Raw genomic sequence first — 20093 nt, forward strand, 5'->3', positions numbered from 1 at the left:
ACAGTTGTAATTTAACAGTTGATTACTATAAAATTACAACAATATTTTGTAACTTTACAGTTAATTACAATAAAATTACAACCATTTTTTGTAACTTTACAGTTAATTACAAGAAAATGACAACCATATTATGTAACTTTACAGTTGTAATTTAACAGTTAATTACAAATTACAATAAAACTATATGCCGTAACTTTACAGTTGTAATTTGACAATTGATTAAAATAAAATTACAACCATATTTTGTAACTTTACAGTTAATTACAATAAAATTACAACCAGATGCTGCAACTTTACAGTTGTAATTTAACAGTTAATTACAAGACAATTACAACTATATGCCATAACTTTACAGTTAATTAAAATAAAATTACAACCATATTCTGTAACTTTACAGTTGTAATTTAACAGTTAATTACAAATTACAATAAAACTATATGCCGTAACTTTACAGTTAAATACAATAAAATTACAACCAGATTCTGTAACTTTACAGTTGTAATTTAACAGTTGATTACTATAAAATTACAACAATATTTTGTAACTTTACAGTTAATTACAATAAAATTACAAGCATTTTTTGTAACTTTACAGTTAATTACAAGAAAATGACAACCATATTATGTAACTTTACAGTTGTAATTTAACAGTTAATTACAAATTACAATACAACTATATGCCGTAACTTTAAAGTTGTAATTTAACAGTTGATTAAAATAAAATTACAACCATATTTTGTAACTTTACAGTTAATAACAATAAAATTACAACCAGATGCTGCAACATTACAGTTGTAATTTAACAGTTGATTACAATACAATTACAACCATAATTTGTAACTTTACAGTTAATTACAATAAAATTACAACCATATTCTGTAACTTTACAGTTAGTTACAAGAAAATTACAACTATATGCCGTAACTTTACAGTTAATTACAATAAAATTACAAGCATATACTGTAACTTTACATTTGTAATTTAACAGTTAATTACAATACAATTACAACCATATGCTGTAACTTTACAGTTGTAATTTAACAGTTAAACACAAGAAAATGACAACTATATGCCGTAACTTTACAGTTAATTACAAGAAAATTACAATCATTCTGTAACTTTACAGTTGTAATTTACCAGTTAATTACAATAAAATTACAACCATATTCTGTAACTTTACAGTTAATTACAAGAAAATTACAACTGTATGCTGTAACTTTACAGTTGTAATTTATTTGTGTGTTTAACTATCATTAACATGGTTTATGTGTGGAGATGATCTTCATATTTGTGTGTTTAACTATCCTTAACATGGTTTATGTGTGTTTAACTATCATTAACATGGTTTATGTGTGGAGATGATCTTCATATTTGTGTGTTTAACTATCATTAACATGGTTTATGTGTGGAGATGATCTTCATATTTGTGTGTTTAACTATCATTAACATGGTTTATGTGTGGAGATGATCTTCATATTTGTGTGTTTAACTATCATTAACATGGTTTATGTGTGGAGATGATCTTCATATTTGTGTGTTTAACTATCCTTAACATGGTTTATGTGTGTTTAACTATCATTAACATGGTTTATGTGTGGAGATGATCTTCATATTTGTGTGTTTAACTATCATTAACATGGTTTATGTGTGGCTAATTGACCCATTGTGATCACGCTGGACAAATTGACAAGAAAATGTGAATGAATAATAATAATAATAATGAGGAAAATGTACTTTTTTTCCCAATTTTGGCCAGACTTAAGGTTAGTAAATATGGTCTAAAAGTATATTTTGATGGTATTCCAAGGTTAAATTTATGATATTGGACTTTACAGAGCTAATCAGAGTCAAGTTTGTTCAAACCCCAAAAGCAGTGAAGTTGTCACGTTGTGTAAATGGTAAATAAAAACAGAATAAAATGATTTGCAAATCCTTTTCAACTTATATTCAATTGAATAGACTGCAAAGACAAGATATTTCATGTTTTTTTTGCAAATAATCATTAACTTAGAATTTAACGGCAGCAACCCATTGCAAAAAAAGTAGTCACGGGGGCATTTTGACCACTGTGTTACATGGCCTTTCCTTTTAACAACACTCAGTAAACGTTTGGGAACTGAGGAGACCTTAGACCTTTATCATTGAATGTATCAAATGTGCATTGATTAACGTGGACCCCGACTTAAACAAGTTGAAAAACCTTATTGGGGTGTTACCATTTAGTGGTCAATTGTACGGAATATGTACTGTACTGTGCAATCTACTAATACAAGTCTCAATCAATCAATCCATCAATAAATCAATGAATATTTATTGGATTCAATTGTTTAAGATGTCAATAAACTTCTCAATCAATCAAAGATGAGCTCGGGCCCGGCAAATCCGGCGGCATTTCCGGGTGTTGTTGATAAATGCCTTTGGCTTTGCATAGTAAGAGTTTTAACTTGCACTTACAGATGTAGCGACCAACTGTAGTTACTGACAGTGGTTTTTTGAAGTGTTCCCGAGCCCATGTGGTGATATCCTTTACACACCGATGTCGCTTTTTGACGCTGTGCCGCCCGAGGGATCGAAGGTCGCGGGCATTCGATGTTGGTTTTTGGTGATTTCTCCAGACTGAATTCACATTTTGATGATATTACGGAGCGTAGACGGTGAAATCCCGAAATTCCTTGCAGAAGCTGGTTGAGAAATGTTGTGCTTAAACAATTTGCTCAGGCATTTGTCGACAAAGTGGTGACCCTCGCCCCCGTCCTTGTTTGTGAATGACTTGAGCATTTAAGGGAAGCTGCTTTTGTACCCAATCATGGCACCCACCTGTCCCCAATTAGCCCTGTTCACCTGTGGGATGTTCCACAACCAACTCAGTGGCCTGGTGGTTAGAGTGTGAGTTCAAACCCCGGCCGAGTCATACCAAAGACTATAAAAAAATGGGAGCCATTACCTCCCTGCTAGGCACTCAGCATCAAGGGTTGGAATTGGGGGTTAAATCACCAAAAATTATTACGAGGCGTGGCCACCGCTGCTGCTCGCTGCTCCCCTCACCTCCCAGGGGGTGGAACAAGGGGATGGGTCAAATGCAGAGGACAAATTTCACCACACCTAGTGTGTGTTTGTGTGACGATCATTGGTACTTTAACTTTAACAAGTGATGAGCATTCCTCAACTTTCTCAGTCTTTTTTGCCACTTGTGCCAGCTTCTTTCAAAACACGTCGCATGCATCAAATTCCGACCAAAAAAATGAAGTTTTCCAGTCCGGACGTTAAATACCTTGTCTTTGCCGTCCGTTCAATTGAATATAATCATTGTTTTTATTTACCATTTACACAACGTGACAACTTTTGGGGGTTTTTGTACAATTTGCAGGGGGCAAAAAAAAGGAGTAGAAAAGGTAGAAATCAACGGAAGAGTAATCCACGCTGGAAGGTGCTCATACAAAAAGTTGTTCATCTTTCCCCGAGTGGCTGCGTCTCAGCTTCAGCCCGGATAGAATCTTCTGTGCGGGCGAGGTGAAGTGTTGCTCCGCAGGAAGAGTCTTGGGAGAGAAAGTCTTCCTCTGTGCAGAATTGTTGTTGATGTTGAGGTGGGCCAAAGTGAGCGTGGGTGTGCCGTCCAGCGCCAGCATGTACTGCACCACATCACGCGGGCTCAGAGGGGCGGCGGCGGCGGCGGCGTCGGCGGTGGTCCGGGGACACGGCGAGCGGACGTCCTGAGGGGGTAAGCGCGGCGCTCGCTGCTCCGGGGAGGAGCTGCGGCTGCTGTCGGCGCTGCCCGGCGGAGCCGCGGGCGGCCCGGCGGCGGCGGCGGCGGCGCTCTGGTCGGTGGCGGGAGGTCGGCTCCTGGGGTTGTGATGGCGGTGGTACTTGACGGGCTGCCTGGTGAAGCGGAAGTGCGGCCTGGACAGAACAAAGTCCCCCGTTGGGTCGTGGCGGGTGGAGCTCATAGCCACGACTGGAAGGAGAAAAAGGTCATTCAGTCAAAAAAAAAAAAATCAATAGAAACGCAGTGGACACTTCATTAGGCACACCTGCTCTGTCCTCCAATATCTGATGCAGGAGATATGACAATAATGTCATAACATCAACACATCTATTATTGTCACAATTGTGCTCAACTGCCATTTTATTTGGTTTGGTTACACCAGGGGTCGGCAACCTTTACCACTCAAAGAGCCATTTTGGCAAGTTTCACGAATTAAAGAAAGTAATGGGAGCCACAAAAAAAAATTTTTTAATTTAAAATGAAAAACACCGCTTTGTGCTATGTTAACCAGGGGTCTCCGACACACGCACCGGCACACACTTTCATGTGGAAATTTGATGTTAGTGCAGCCCGTGAGTTTTGAATAATTGGCGCTTGACAGCGTCATACTCGCCAACCCTCTCATCTTTCCCGGGAGACTCCCGAATATCAGAGCGTGATGACACTGCATTTGGCGCCCTCTACAGTCTGCCCTAACAGTGTACCTGCTCGACCACACGTAGAATGCAGTTTCAGTTTGCTCACGTAAGTGACAGCAAGGCGTACTAACTCAGCAGCCACACATCTTACACTGACGGTACCAATACCCAGAATCCCATGCAGCCCTAACTCTTCCGCTCAACCAACGCACGGAGAGGGGGGGGGGGGGGTTGATGTGTGGGGTGGTTGTGGTAGCGGGGGTGTATAATGTAGACCGGAAGAGTTAGGGCTGCATGGGATTCTGGGTAATGGTTGTGTTGTGTTTATGTTGTGTTACGGTGGGATGTTCTCCAGAAATGTGTTTTTCATTCTTTTTTGGTGTGGGTTCACAGTGTGGCGCATATTTGTAACGTAACAATGTTAAAGTTGTTTGATACGGCTACCGTCAGTGTAAGCTGTGTGGCTGATGAGTAAGTATGCTTTGCTGTCTCCTGTGTGTGCAAGTAATAACAACATGCAACATGTGGCTAGACTGGTACGCTGTATGTAAATGCTATAGAGGACAATTACTGCAGTGCGATTAGGGCACGTCCTTTATTTAGTAATTAGAGTGGAAATAGGATTATTTTTACCCTGGGAGTAATCTATGAGAGACACTGAGATCCATAAATCTCCTGGGAAAATCGGGGGCGTCGGCATGTATGTAGCTGAGCCGCATCAGAGTGGTCAAGGAGCCGCATGCGGCTCCGGAGCCGCGGGTTGCCGACCCCTGGGTTACACTATATTCTGTTTTTCCTCTTTATTATTATTATTTAATATTCTATTCAAATTCATATGTACATACTAGGGTTGTACGGTATACCGGTACTAGTATATTAATCAATCATATTCGGTACTATACCGCCTCTAAAAAGTACCGGTCCCCCCTTTTTTTTAACGGGCATGATGGCACGTCGTGACATTGCTGGTTTTACAAGCATGTTCGGCAGCGCGCACACACAGAGTACTTACAAGCAGACACGGTGTGTGGACAGAAAAAGGAGAACGGACGCATTTTGGCTTAAAAAGTAAAGATAAAGGTGAAGTTATAACACTGAAACACCCTCAGGAAGAGGCGCTTTAAGACATGGCTAGCTAGCTAGCGGTTAAAGTCCACCCGCAGTCGGCAGTGTTTTAGCTACTTCTGAATCACTAATCCTCGCCTCCATGGCGGCAAATAAAGTGAGTTTCTTACAAGTACCATTATCACTGGAGGACAAGGAATAGCTAAACATTCTTCACTACACACCGTAGCTCACCGGCGTCACAATGTAAACAAACGCCATGGGTGGATCTACACCTGACATCCAATGTAATGATACCAAGTACAGGACCGTGACTAGTTGATACTACTATGATTACCTCAATATTTTTTAGCATGACAAAATCTTTTTTTAAATTTATATTATGTTTATAAACTCAGGAAATATGTCCCTAGACACGCTCACACTATATAAATACACATCTATAAATATATATATATACACGCGCACACACTATAAATACACATATATACATATATATACATATATATATATACACGCACGCTCACTATATAAACACACATATATACATACACGCACACTCACACTATATAAATACACATATATATATATATATATACATATATATACACGCACGCTCACACTATATAAATACACATATATATACATATATATACACGCACGCTCGCACTATATAAATACACATGTGTACATATGTATATACACACACACACTCACACTATAAATACACATATATACATATATATATATACACGCACACTCACTATATAAATACACATACATACATATGTATATACACACACACACTCACACTATAAATACACATATATACATATACGCACACTCACACTATATAAATATACGTTTACATATATATACAGGCACGCTCACTATATAAATATACATATATACATACAGTATATACATACACGCACATTCACACTATATAAATACACATATATATATATATACACACACGCACGCTCACACTATAAATACACATATATATATATACACACGCACGCTCACACTATATAAATACACATATATACTGTATATACACGCACGCTCACACTATATAAATACACATTTATACATATATATATATATACACGCACGCTCACACTATACAAATACACATATACACATATATATATACACGCACACTCGTACTATATAAATACACATGTATATACATATATATATACATACACGCACACTCACACTATATAAATACACATGTTTACATGTATATATATATATATACAGGCACGCTCACTATATAAATACACATATATACATATCTACATACACGCACACTCACTATATAAATACACATATATACATATATATATATACACGCACGCTCAAACTATATAAATACACATATATATACACGCACGCTCACACTATATAAATACACATATATATACACGCACGCTCACACTATATAAATACACATATATACAGTGCCCTCCATAAGTATTGGAACAGTGAGTCCAATTTGTTTATTTTTGTTGTAGACTGAAAACATTTGGGTTTGACATCAAAAGATGAATATGGGACAAGAGATCAACATTTTAGCTTTCATTTCCAGGTATTTACATCTGGATCTGATACACAACTTAGAAGATAACCCCTTTTGTTTCAACCTACCCATTTTTCAGGAGAGCAAAAGTATTGGAACATGTGACTGAGAGTTGTGTTTTGTTGCCCAGGTGTCTCACAATTACATTGATTATTCAAACAATAAATAGCACTGAATGTCTGAGCTCAGTTTCACATTGGGTAGGATAGGTTTTGCCTGTGCAGACTGCATTTAGAGGTGCAACCAACATGAAAACCAGAGAGCTGTCTATGGGTGAAAAAGAAGCTATTGTGAATCTGCGAGAAGATGGACAATCAATCAGAGCCATTGCACAAACATTGGCCATAGCCAGTACAACCATTTGGAATGTCCTGAAGAAGAAAGAACCCACTGGTGTACTAAGCAACAGACGTGGAACATGTAGCCCAAGGAAAACCTCAGGAGTTGATGACAGAAACATTGTGAGAGCTATAAAGAACAACTGTTAGTGACATCAGCAACGACTTCCAGAGGGCAGGAGTGAAGGTATCACAATCTAATGTTGGCAGAAGACTTCATGAACAGAGTACAGAGCCTACACCAGAAGATGCAAACCACTCATTAGCAAGAAAAATAGGAAGGCCAGGCTGGAATTTGCCAAAAGGTACAGAGATGAGCCTCAAAAAAAAGTTTTATGGGACTGATGTGACAAAGATTAACTTCTTTCAAAGTGATGGAAAGGCGAACGTTTGGAGAAAGAAAGGATCTGTTCATGATCCCAAACATACAAGCTCATCTGTGAAACATAATGTCATGGCTTGGGCTTGCATTGCTTCTTCTGGGACGTCATCTTCATTGATGATGTAACACTTGATGGCAGCAGCAAAATGAATTCAGAAGTCTACAGAAACATTTTGTCTGCTAATTTAAAGAAAGATGCAACCAAACTGCTTGGGATATCCTTCATCATGCAGCAAGATAACCACCAAAACAACACAGGAGTTGATCAGGGGCAAGAAGAGGAAGGTTTTAGACTGGCCAAGTCAGTCTCCAGACTTAAACCCAATAGAGCATGCATTTTACCTGCTGAAGAGGAGACTGAAGGGAGTAACCCCCCAAAACAAACAACAACTGAAAGAGGCTGCGGTGAAAGCCTGGAAAAGCATCACAAAAGAAGAATGCAAAAGTTTGGTGATGTCAAAGTCTCACAGGCTTGATGCAGTTATTGAAAGCAAAGGATTTGCAACTAAATATTAAGTCTTATTCACTTTAATCTATTTTAAGTTTATATGTTCCAATACTTTTGCTGACCTAAAAATGTTGTGTTCTATTACAAATAATGCTATCTTATAAGTTGTGTATAAGATCCAGATGTAAATACCTGGAACTGAAAGCTGAAATGTTGATCTCTTATCTCATGTTCATCTATTGATCTCAAACCCAAATGTTTTTAGTCTACAACAAAAATAAAGGAACTCGCCTCACCGTTCCAATACTTTTGGAGGGCACTGTACATATATATATATATATACACACGCACGCTTACACTATATAAATACACATATATACATACATATGCACGCACTCTCGTACTATATAAATACACATATACATATATACACACATATATGTACACGCACGCTCACACTATATAAACACACATATATACATGTATATACACGCACGCTCACACTATATAAATACACATATATACATATATATATACACGCACGCTCACACTATACAAATACACATATACACATATATGTATATACATATATATATACATACACGCACACTCACACTATATAAATACACATGTTTACATATATATATATACATATATATATACACATGTTTACATATATATATATATATATATATATATATATATATATATATATATATATATATATATATATATATATATATATATATACAGGCACGCTCACTATATAAATACACATATATACATATCTACATACACGCACACTCACTATATTAATACACATACATACATATATATATACACGCACGCTCAAACTATATAAATACACATATATATACACGCACGCTCACACTATATAAATACACATATATATACACGCACGCTCACACTATATAAATACACATATATGCACGCACACTCACACTATATAAATACACATGTTTACATATATATATGTATATATATATATATATATATATATATATATATATATATATATATATATATATATATGTATATATATATATATATATGTATATATATATATACATATATATATATATACATATATATATATATATATATACACAGGCACGCTCACTATATAAATACACATATATACATATCTACATACACGCACACTCACTATATAAATACACATATATACATATATATATACACGCACGCTCAAACTATATAAATACACATATATATACACGCACGCTCACACTATATAAATACACATATATATACACGCACGCTCACACTATATAAATACACATATATATACACGCACGCTCACACTATATAAATACACATATATATACACGCACACTCACACTATATAAATACACATGTTTACATATAATATATATACATATATACATATATATATATATATATATATATATATATATATATATATATATATACACAGGCACGCTCACTATATAAATACACATATATACATATCTACATACACGCACACTCACTATATAAATACACATATATACATATATATATACACGCACGCTCAAACTATATAAATACACATATATATACACGCACGCTCACACTATATAAATACACATATATATACACGCACGCTCACACTATATAAATACACATATATATACACGCACGCTCACACTATATAAATACACATATATATACACGCACACTCACACTATATAAATACACATGTTTACATATAATATATATACATATATACATATATATATATATATATATATATATATATATATATATATATATACACAGGCACGCTCACTATATAAATACACATATATACATATCTACATACACGCACACTCACTATATAAATACACATATATACATATATATATACACGCACGCTCAAACTATATAAATACACATATATATACACGCACGCTCACACTATATAAACACACATATATACATGTATATACACGCACGCTCACACTATATAAACACACATATATACATGTATATACACGCACGCTCACACTATATAAATACACATATATACATATATATACACACATATATATGTACACGCACGCTCACACTATAAAAACACACACACACACACACACGCACACATTAAAATCCCATTTAAGTCAATAAATGTTTTGTATTTCTATATTTAAATTCATGTGACAAACCACACAATGATGAATTAAATAATCATAAAATATATATAAATAAGATAATTAAACTTGTACTTATTATTGAGACGACATGCCTAAATTAAAATACACTAAAGTAAATCATGGTAAATATAATCAATCTCAAAATATCTACAAACATAATTAATTTACATAAGAGCCAACAATTTAATAATAAAAATGAATAAATATTTATACGTTTTAAAATTGAAATAAAATAAATCAAATTAATATTTTTTTACTATGACCAGCATAACAAACAGATCTCAATATTATATTATCATATTATTCCCTCAACAATGGTGTTAATAACTGGGCAGGGGTGCCTAATGAAGTGTCCAGTGACAACAATGATGATGCAGCCACAAAGAGGAGGAAGAGCTGGAGGATGAACAGTTAGAGTGGGTAAAAAAAAAAAAAAAGGAGTTTATTTGACTTCAGCAAGGTCAAAGACAAGAACAAAGAGGAAGCAAAAAGAAAAGCGAGCCAACAGGAGAGAAGAACTACACTAGTCCATAAAAGCATGTTACAAATGAGGTGATGTTGCTGTGCTCCTCCCTACCTGCTCTCTGAGTGGCGTCAGGGCTGAGCTGGTCCACTGCTTCATTGGATGAAGACTTGTCAGATATATAACCCTCACTCCACTCTCGCTTCATTCTCTCGCTCTGTTGGAACGACACAAGTTGAGTGGCGTCACAGGAGATCTGCTACTTTGCTCCTTTTATACACACGCCAGATAATGACATGTCAGACCCTTTTCTCTGCTCCCAGCATAGTCCTTTTACTGTACCTCCTCTTTTTAAAGACGTGTGCTATTAGCAGAAATGTCATGTATTTGCCAAAAAGTCTTAATAATAGTTAATAGTTCCTTGGGTGAATAATGTAAAGTCACCACACCGGTATGTTTTAGTGCTTTCATGGCGAGTCTACTGACATATATAAGTAAGAACTTTACACTACGTTATATTAGAAATGGCAACAGTGGAGGATGAATGTCCCATAACAAGAAAATTATCGACTACAGTGCCGGATGCGCGCAAATTTCCAGGACTTATGCAGATCCCAAATACAGATCAGCAGGTGCCATAAGGTAAGAAAAGTTGCTTTTGCATAACATTGCGAAACAAAACGCCAGATAATATGTCTTCCCTTATACACACACCATAATAATACTCCTATGTTGAAGCACAGTACAATCCATCAAGCGGTGTGGCTTCATAGCTTACCAAAGTCCTACTAAAAACATGTCGGCAGATTTTTGAGCGCCGTGTGTAATGTTCTATATTCTCGATGGAACATATAAAATGTTGGTGTTATTTACTTGAGTCATATTGCCATCATAGTGCAGCCTACACTTATCTCTTATGTGCGGCTGCCATCTACTGGTCACACTTATCATTACACCATGTACCAAATAAAATGGAGAAGATAGAGAAAAAGAAGAAGCTTATCGACTGCGGTGTCGGCACGGACTACATTTTCAGGACTTATGCAGATCCCAAATACAGATCAGCAGGTACCAGAAGGTAAGAAAAGTTGCTTTTGCATAATATTGCGAAACAAAACACAAGGTAATGTCTGCTAATAGGTGCCATTTCGCGGTCCTTATACACACACACACCATAATAATACTCCTATGTTTAATGCACCGACAATCCATCAAGCGGTGTGGCGTCATAGCTTACCAAAGTCCTACTAAAAACATGTCAACAGATTTTTGAGCGCCGTGTGTAATGTTCTATATTCTCGATGGCACATATAAAATGTTGGTGTTGTTTACTTGAGTCATATTGCCATCATAGTGCAGCCTACCCGTATCTCTTATGTGTGGCTGCCATCTACTGGTCACACTTATCATTACACCATGTACCAAATAAAACGGAGAAGATAGAGAAAAAGAAGAAGCTTATCGACTATGTTGTCAGCACGGACCACAATGGCGGACGCGTGCGCATTTTCAGGACTTATGCAGATCCCAAATACAGATCAGCATGTACCAGAAGGTGAGAAAAGTTGCTTTTGCATAATATTGAGAAACAAAACACCAGGTAATACATTCATTACTGTTCATGTAAATGACCATGGCAATCTTTATCTTCTTAGTTCGCCTCCTTCCTCTCACACTTACGTACTCAAAAACTAAATGTAAGTATAAGTGTGACACACTTGAAGACCAAGCGTACTTACACAAGTGCACCACACTTATGCACTTAAAGTAAAGTTAAAGTACCAACGATTGTCACACACACTAGGTGTGGTGAAATGTGTCCTCTGCATTTGACCCATCCACTTGTTCACCCCCCTGGTAGCTGAGGGGAGCAGTGAGCAGCAGCGGTGGCCGCGCCCGGGAATAATTTTTGGTGATTTAACCCCCAATTCCAACCCTTGATTCTGAGTGCCAAGCAGAGAGGTAATGGGTCCCATTTTTATAGTCTTTGGTATGGCTCGGCCGGCGTTTGAACCCACAACCTACCGATCTCAGGGCGGACACTCCAACCACTAGGCAACCACTGAGTAGGTAATGGTAAAGATAAAAATGTTACTGTAAAATTGCAGGTTTTTTTATTTAGACTAAAAAAAACAAATGTAAATTTTACAGTAAAATTTTGGCAACTGAGCTGCCTTTTTTTTTACCATAAAAACCGCAGTACTGTTTTTTCATTTACAGTAAAATACACAAAAATTTGAGGTGAAATTATTGCAACTTACCATATTTTTTTACATTTTAGTTTAAAAAAAATCTACTAATAAAATGCATAAAATGATGGTGTAATAATAGTATTCACTGTTACAAGCGGCCCTCTGGGGCCAAACATAACTGCGATAACTTTTGACACCTCTGGTTTAGAGCGAATAACTGTGGTGCATTCAAGTAACACTTCCTGTAAGATATTCTGCCAAGAAGATTGCATTTGTGTCTAAATATTGGAGTCTTTTTTTTTTAATGTCAATTTAAATTACTAATAAGCTGTGATTAATCATAATCCAAATTTAAAAGTTTGATTAATCTGATTTAAAAACAATAAACGTTTGACAGCACAATTTTTATTTTTATTTTCCACAAGTGTCTTAAAAAGAACCTATGTAAATTTCGCTACTTTTTTCCTACACTTTGAATCCCGCGGCTTATTAAACGTAGCGGCTAATTCATGAATTTTTCTTCACTGGCATCAATAATACATTTTAATTTATTGTTTGTGCTATGACGCCATCTTTTGGATGTTTACCGTCAGTGCTTTTAAAAAAAATTTCGTCGTTCAGTCTTCTAGCTGTCCATAGCGTTACTACTCGTATGGATTCTTCATTCATCACTCCAAGCCACGTTAAAATCTTACAATATAACTAAAACTATTCATACTTACTAAAAGCGTCCCTTGTGTGATGTCTGTAGGAGTGTTTTCACGCATATTTGTACGTGCTATTGTAATGTAATGACGCTAGCGTCGTTAGCATTAGCTAACGTACTAACACGTTTACGAGTGTCTGTTAGTATTATTAACTCACAATTACATTCTTTTTGTATTGTTTCACTTTCACAAAATTCCTCAGTAAACTCACCAAGACGTCACCGTGGAGGTTGTTTGTTTTGTTTGATTAGCCGTTTTACTGCCTTGTTGCAGGAACCGTTTGGAAACAATTAAGGTATGTAACTAAACATTTACAGAATCTTACGGTGTAAAATAATTGTGTGGAGGTGCCATGTTGGAAATGATCTGTCTATTCTTGAACAAATTTGAAGCAAAAGGGAAAGGAGCTTGAAAAGAGCGACGCACAAGAAAGCAGAGCAGCAGTCGTCCATCTTTTTTACCTCTAAAGGCTTAGTAGCCACATGCGTGGACAGCAGCTTTTAGCTCTCATTTTCAAAATTGTGTACACTACTGAATTGGGGTCCTATGGCCACTTATGTGGACACTTATACTGCCATCTGGTGGTGTTAGAAGAGTACAACATACAATGGAATTTGGGGGAAAAAAGTGTAAAAATAAGAATTAGCATGTCACTAAACATGAAGTACACGTTTGTGTACTTATGGACTAAGTTCATCATATCAAAAGATGATTCTTAGTTTTTATTCTAATTAGGGTCCAATAAGCTCAAATAGCAAAGAGAAATAAAAAAAAAGAAGCATGTAAACAAACAGCTTGGGCCTTAACAGAATAAAATGTCAAGTTAAGCTATTATAGCTTTTATAAAAGTAAAAATGACAAACTAACAAAAATCCTTTAAAGCAGGGCTAGTCAACTGGTGAGTTCAGTTCACAACTTGGTACACAAACATTTCTGCAGCAAATTCCTAAAAAAATTGAGGAACTCGGACTACTGTGTAACAATTGATCGATATATCCATTTATAGTCCTAAAATGGCAGAAAATCAGTCCGTGCTCGGCTAGTTGGCCTTCCAGAGCAGTGTTTTTCAACCTTTTTAGAGCCGAGGCACATTTTTTTCATTGAAAAAATACGTAGGCACACCACCAGCAAAAAAACGTTAAAAAATGACCTGCTTTGTCTTGGCAAACAAGACTATTTCAGTTGTGCGGACGCTATCCGTCTTTGTGGGGACATTGTTGATTGTCATGTCATGTACGGACACACACACTGCAAGTCTTTGCTGTCGTCCAGCATTCTGTTTTTGTTTACTTTGTAGCCAGTTCAGTTTTACTTTCGTTTTGCATAGCCATCCCTATGCTTCAGTGCCTTTTTGTTCATTTTTGGTTTAAGCATAACATACCTTTTTACCTGCACGCTGTCTCTCTGGCTGTGCTCTGCGTATTGGGGTCGCGACAAACCATGCTGGACGCGTTCCGACTTCTACAAAGCAATGAACTATGGAGTATTACATGGTTACCCTGCCTAGCTCTATGCGGCACGGACACTAGACAACGGCACATTATTTGCAGATTATAATTATTGATTTGCAAGTAGGGATGTCCGATAATGGCTTTTTGCCGATATCCGATATGCCGATATTGTCCAACTCTTTAATTATCGATACCGATATCAACCGATATATACAGTCGTGGAATTAACACATTATTATGCCTAATTTGGACAACCAGGTATGGTGAAGATAAGGTACTTTTGAAAAAAATTAATCAAATAAAATAAGATAAATAAATTAAAAACATTTTCTTGAATAAAAAAGAAAGTAAAACAATATAAAAACAGTTACATAGAAACTAGTAATTAATGAAAATGAGTAAAATTAACTGTTAAAGGTTAGTACTATTAGTGGAGCAGCAGCACGCACAATCATGTGTGCTTGCGGACTGTATCCCTTGCAGACTGTATTGATATATATTGATATATAATGTAGGAACCAGAATATTAATAACAGAAAGAAACAACCCTTTTGTGTGAATGAGTGTAAATGGGGGAGGGAAGTTTTTTGGGTTGGTGCACTAATTGTAAGTGTATCTTGTGTTTTTTATGTGGATTTAATTTAAAAAAAAAAAAAAAAAAAAAAAAAAAAACATACTGATAATAAAAAAAACGATACCGATCATTTCCGATATTACATTTTAAGGCATTTATCGGCCGATAATATCGGCAGACCGATATTATCGGACATCTCTATTTGCAAGTAATATTTTTTGGACCAATTAGGCAAAGTTGCATAATTTCCCACGGCACAGTGGTTGAAAAACACTGTTCCAGAAGATATATATCGATTTAAAAGGTAATTAATTGATTTCATTAGTGAAAGAAAACATTGGCTTTAAGAACAGCACATTTTATATAAAGTTGTTTTAACACTGTTTAAATCATTTAAAAGGCATTAAGCAAAAAGATCCGAGATCGCGGAGGTGTCAGAGTCAACTTTTACTTCTTTTCCTCGCTTTCTTGTGCAGGACTCAAAAGGATATACTCTGAAAACCTTTTTTTTTTATGATCAGGCAACCATAAAGGCCTACTGAAAGCCACTACTAGCGACCACGCAGTCTGATAGTTTATATATCAATGATGAAATCTTAACATTGCAACACATGCCAATACGGCCGGGTTAACATATAAAGTGACATTTTAAATTTCCCGCTAAACTTCCGGTTGAAAACGTCTATGTATGATGACGTATGCGCGTGACGTCAATCGTTGAAACGGAAGTATTCGGACCCCATTAAGTCCGATACAAAAAAGCTCTGTTTTCATCTCAAAATTCCACAGTATTCTGGACATCTGTGTTGGTGAATCTTTTGCAATTTGTTTAATGAACAATGGAGACTGCAAAGAAGAAAGTTGTAGGTGGGATCGGTGTATTAGCGGCTGGCTGCAGCAACACAACCAGGAGGACTTTGACTTGGATAGCAGACGCGCTAGCCGACGCTAGCCGCCGACCGCACGGATGATCGGGTGAAGTCCTTCGTCCTTCCGTCGATCGCTGGAACACAGGTGAGCACGGGTGTTGATGAGCAGATGAGGGCTGGCTGGCGTAGGTGGAGCGCTAATGTTTTTATCATAGCTCTGTGAGGTCCCGTTGCTAAGTTAGCTTCAATGGCGTCGTTAGCCACAGCATTGTTAAGCTTCGCCAAGCTGGGAATTATTAACCGTGTAGTTACATGTCCATGGTTTAATAGTATTGTTGATCTTCTGTCTATCCTTCCAGTCAGGGATTTAATTATTTTGTTTCTATCTGCATTTGAGCCCGATGCTATCACGTTAGCTCCGTAGCTAAAGAGCTTCGCCGATGTATTGTCGTGGAGATAAAAGTCACTGTGAATGTCCATTTCGCGTTCTCGACTCTCATTTTCAAGAGGATATAGTATCCGAGGTGGTTTAAAATACAAATCCGTGATCCACAATAGAGAAAGGAGAGAGTGTGGAATCCAATGAGACCTTGTACCTAAGTTACGGTCAGAGCGAAAAAAGATACGTCCTGCACTGCACTCTAGTCCTTCACTCTCACTTTCCTCATCCACGAATCTTTCATCCTGGCTCAAATTAATGGGGTAATCGTCGCTTTCTCGGTCCGAATCGCTCTCGCTGCTGGTGTAAACAATGGGGAAATGTGAGGAGTCTTTCCTCCGGTGACGTCACGCTACTTCCGGTACGGGCAAGGCTCTTTTTTTTATCAGCGACCAAAATCGTCGTTCTCTACTAAATCCTTTCAGCAAAAATATGGCAATATCGCGAAATGATGAAGTATGACACACAGAATGGATCTGCTATCCCCGTTTAAATAAAAACATTTCATTTCAGTAGGCCTTTAATAAAGCTGAGAGTGCAGAAATTCCCTGTAATGTAATTTAAGTAAATAAGGTTAATTGGCAACACTAAATTGGCTCTAGTGTGTGAACGTTGTCTGTCTATCTGTGTTGGCCCTGCGATGAGGTGGCGACTTGTCCGGGGTGTACTCCGCCTTCCGCCCGAATGCAGCTGAGATAGGCTCCAGCGGCCACCCCAAAAAAAGGGACAATCGGTAGAAAATGGATGGGGATGGAAGTAAATAAGGTATTGCTGGTGTATTACTTCAGATGCGGTCAGTAGTCATTTGTTCAACTTCTTTAGTTGTACTATTAGCATACTTGCCAACCTTGAGATTTCCGAATTTGGGGTTTGGTGGTATATTGTAGCGTCCCGGAAGAGTTAGTGCTGCAAGGGGTTCTGGGTATTTGTTCTGTTGTGTTACGGTGCGGATGTTCTCCCGAAATGTGTTTGTCATTCTTGTCTGGTGTGGGTTCACAGTGTGGCGCATATTTGTAACAGTGTTAAAGTTGTTTATGCGGCCACCCTCAGTGTGACCTGTATGGCTGTTGACCAAGTATGAATGCATTCACTCATGTGTGTGTGTAAAAGCCGCATTTATTATGTTGCAGAGGACGCTGAAGGCAGTGCCTTTAAGGCACGCCCTCAATTAGGGATGTCCGATAATGGCTTTTTGCCGATATCCGATATTCCGATATTGTACCGATACCGATATCAACCGATATATGCAGTCGTGGAATTAACACATTATTATGCCTAATTTGGACAACCAGGTATGGTGAAGATAAGGTACTTTTAAAAAAAATTAGTAAAATAAGATAAATAAATAAAAACATTTTCTTGAATAAAAAAGAAAGTACAACAATATAAAAACAGTTACATAGAAACTAGTAATGAATGAAAATGAGTAAAATTAACTGTTAAAGGTTAGTACTATTAGTGGAGCAGCAGCACGCACAATCATGTGTGCTTACGGACTGTATCCCTTGCAGACTGTATTGATATATATTGATGTATAATGTAGGAACCAGAATATTAATAACAGAAAGAAACAACCCTTTTGTGTGAATGAGTGTGAATGGGGGAGGGAGGTTTTTTGGGTTGGTGCACAAATTGTAAGTGTATCTTGTGTTTTTTATGTTCATTTAATTAAAAAAAAACAAAAAAAAAACGATACCGATAATAAAAAAAACGATACCGATAATTTCCGATATTACATTTTAACGCATATATCGACATCTCTACCCTCAATATTGTTGTCCGGGTGGAAATCGGGAGAAATTCGGGAGAATGGTTGCCCGGGGAGATTTTCGGGAGGGGCACTGAAATTCGGGAGTCTCCCGGGAAAATCGGGAGGGTTGGCAAGTATGACTAATAGTGCTCCTCAAGGTTCCATTTTAGGTCCACTCTTTTTCATTATTTGAACTTTTCAACGGGTGACCCACGAGTTCAGTTCAAAAAGCTTTTTTTTTTAAACACTAGAGTGTTGTCATAGAGATGATCTTTGATTAGGTGTTCTTAAAAACAGCATAACGCTCCTGTAACTGACTAAATAAATAGACCAAAATCAAATGTCTACTGTAGAGCAGTGGTCCCCAACCACCGGGCCACGGCCCGGTACCGGTCCGCGGACCGATTGGTACTGGGCCGTGAAAAAAAAAAAAAAATTCATAAAGAAATACAATCATGTGTGCTTACGGACTGTATACCTGCAGACTGTATTGGTCTATATTGATATATAATGTATATATTGTGTTTTTTATGTTGATTTAATTTAGAAAAAAAAAAAAAAAATTTTTTTTTTTTTTTTTTTTTTAAATTTCTTGTGCGGCCCGGTACCGGTCCGCGGACCGATTGGTACCGGGCCGCACAAGAAATTAAAAAAAAAAAAAAAAAAAAAAAAAAAAAATTTTTTTTTTTTTCTAAATTAAATCAACATAAAAAACACAATATATACATTATATATCAATATAGACCAATACAGTCTGCAGGTATACAGTCCGTAAGCACACATGATTGTATTTCTTTATGAATTTTTTTTATTTTTTATTTTTTTTATATATTTTTTTAATTTCTTGTGCGGCCCGGTACCAATCGGTCCGCGGACCGGTACCGGGCCGCACAAGAAATTAATAAAAAAAAATAAAAAAAATAATTTTTTTTTTTTTTTTCAAAATTAAATCAACATAAAAAACACAATATATACATTATATATCAATATAGATCAATACAGTCTGCAGGTATACCGTCCGTAAGCACACATGATTGTATTTCTTTATGAAAAAAAAAAAAAAAAAAAAATTTTTTAAATACAACCAATCTCCCACCCCCCCGACCCCCCACCGGTCCGTGGGACAAATTTTCAAGCGTTGACCGGTCCGCAGCTACAAAAAGGTTGGGGACCACTGCTGTAGAGGACCTTGGTTCACCAGAATATACAAAATAAGACTAATAGTGAAGGAA

General features: G+C 36.8%; 1 protein-coding gene across 1 annotated transcript in view; it reads right to left on the minus strand.

Moving 5' to 3' along the window:
- Positions 1-1246: 1246 nt before the first annotated feature.
- LOC133652457 (GEM-interacting protein-like) overlaps positions 1247-20093 on the minus strand; it is a 40376-nt gene continuing 21529 nt past the window's right edge. Inside the window, exons 20-21 of the mRNA XM_062051224.1 lie at positions 10994-11096; positions 1247-3951 (exon numbers count right to left, since the gene is read on the minus strand). Coding sequence (XP_061907208.1) covers positions 3431-3951; positions 10994-11096 — 624 coding nt within the window. The 3' untranslated portion in view covers positions 1247-3430. The remainder of the gene's footprint in view (positions 3952-10993; positions 11097-20093) is intronic.

The sequence above is a fragment of the Entelurus aequoreus genome, linkage group LG06 (assembly GCF_033978785.1).
Source record: "Entelurus aequoreus isolate RoL-2023_Sb linkage group LG06, RoL_Eaeq_v1.1, whole genome shotgun sequence".
Taxonomy (NCBI): Eukaryota; Metazoa; Chordata; class Actinopteri; order Syngnathiformes; family Syngnathidae; genus Entelurus; species Entelurus aequoreus.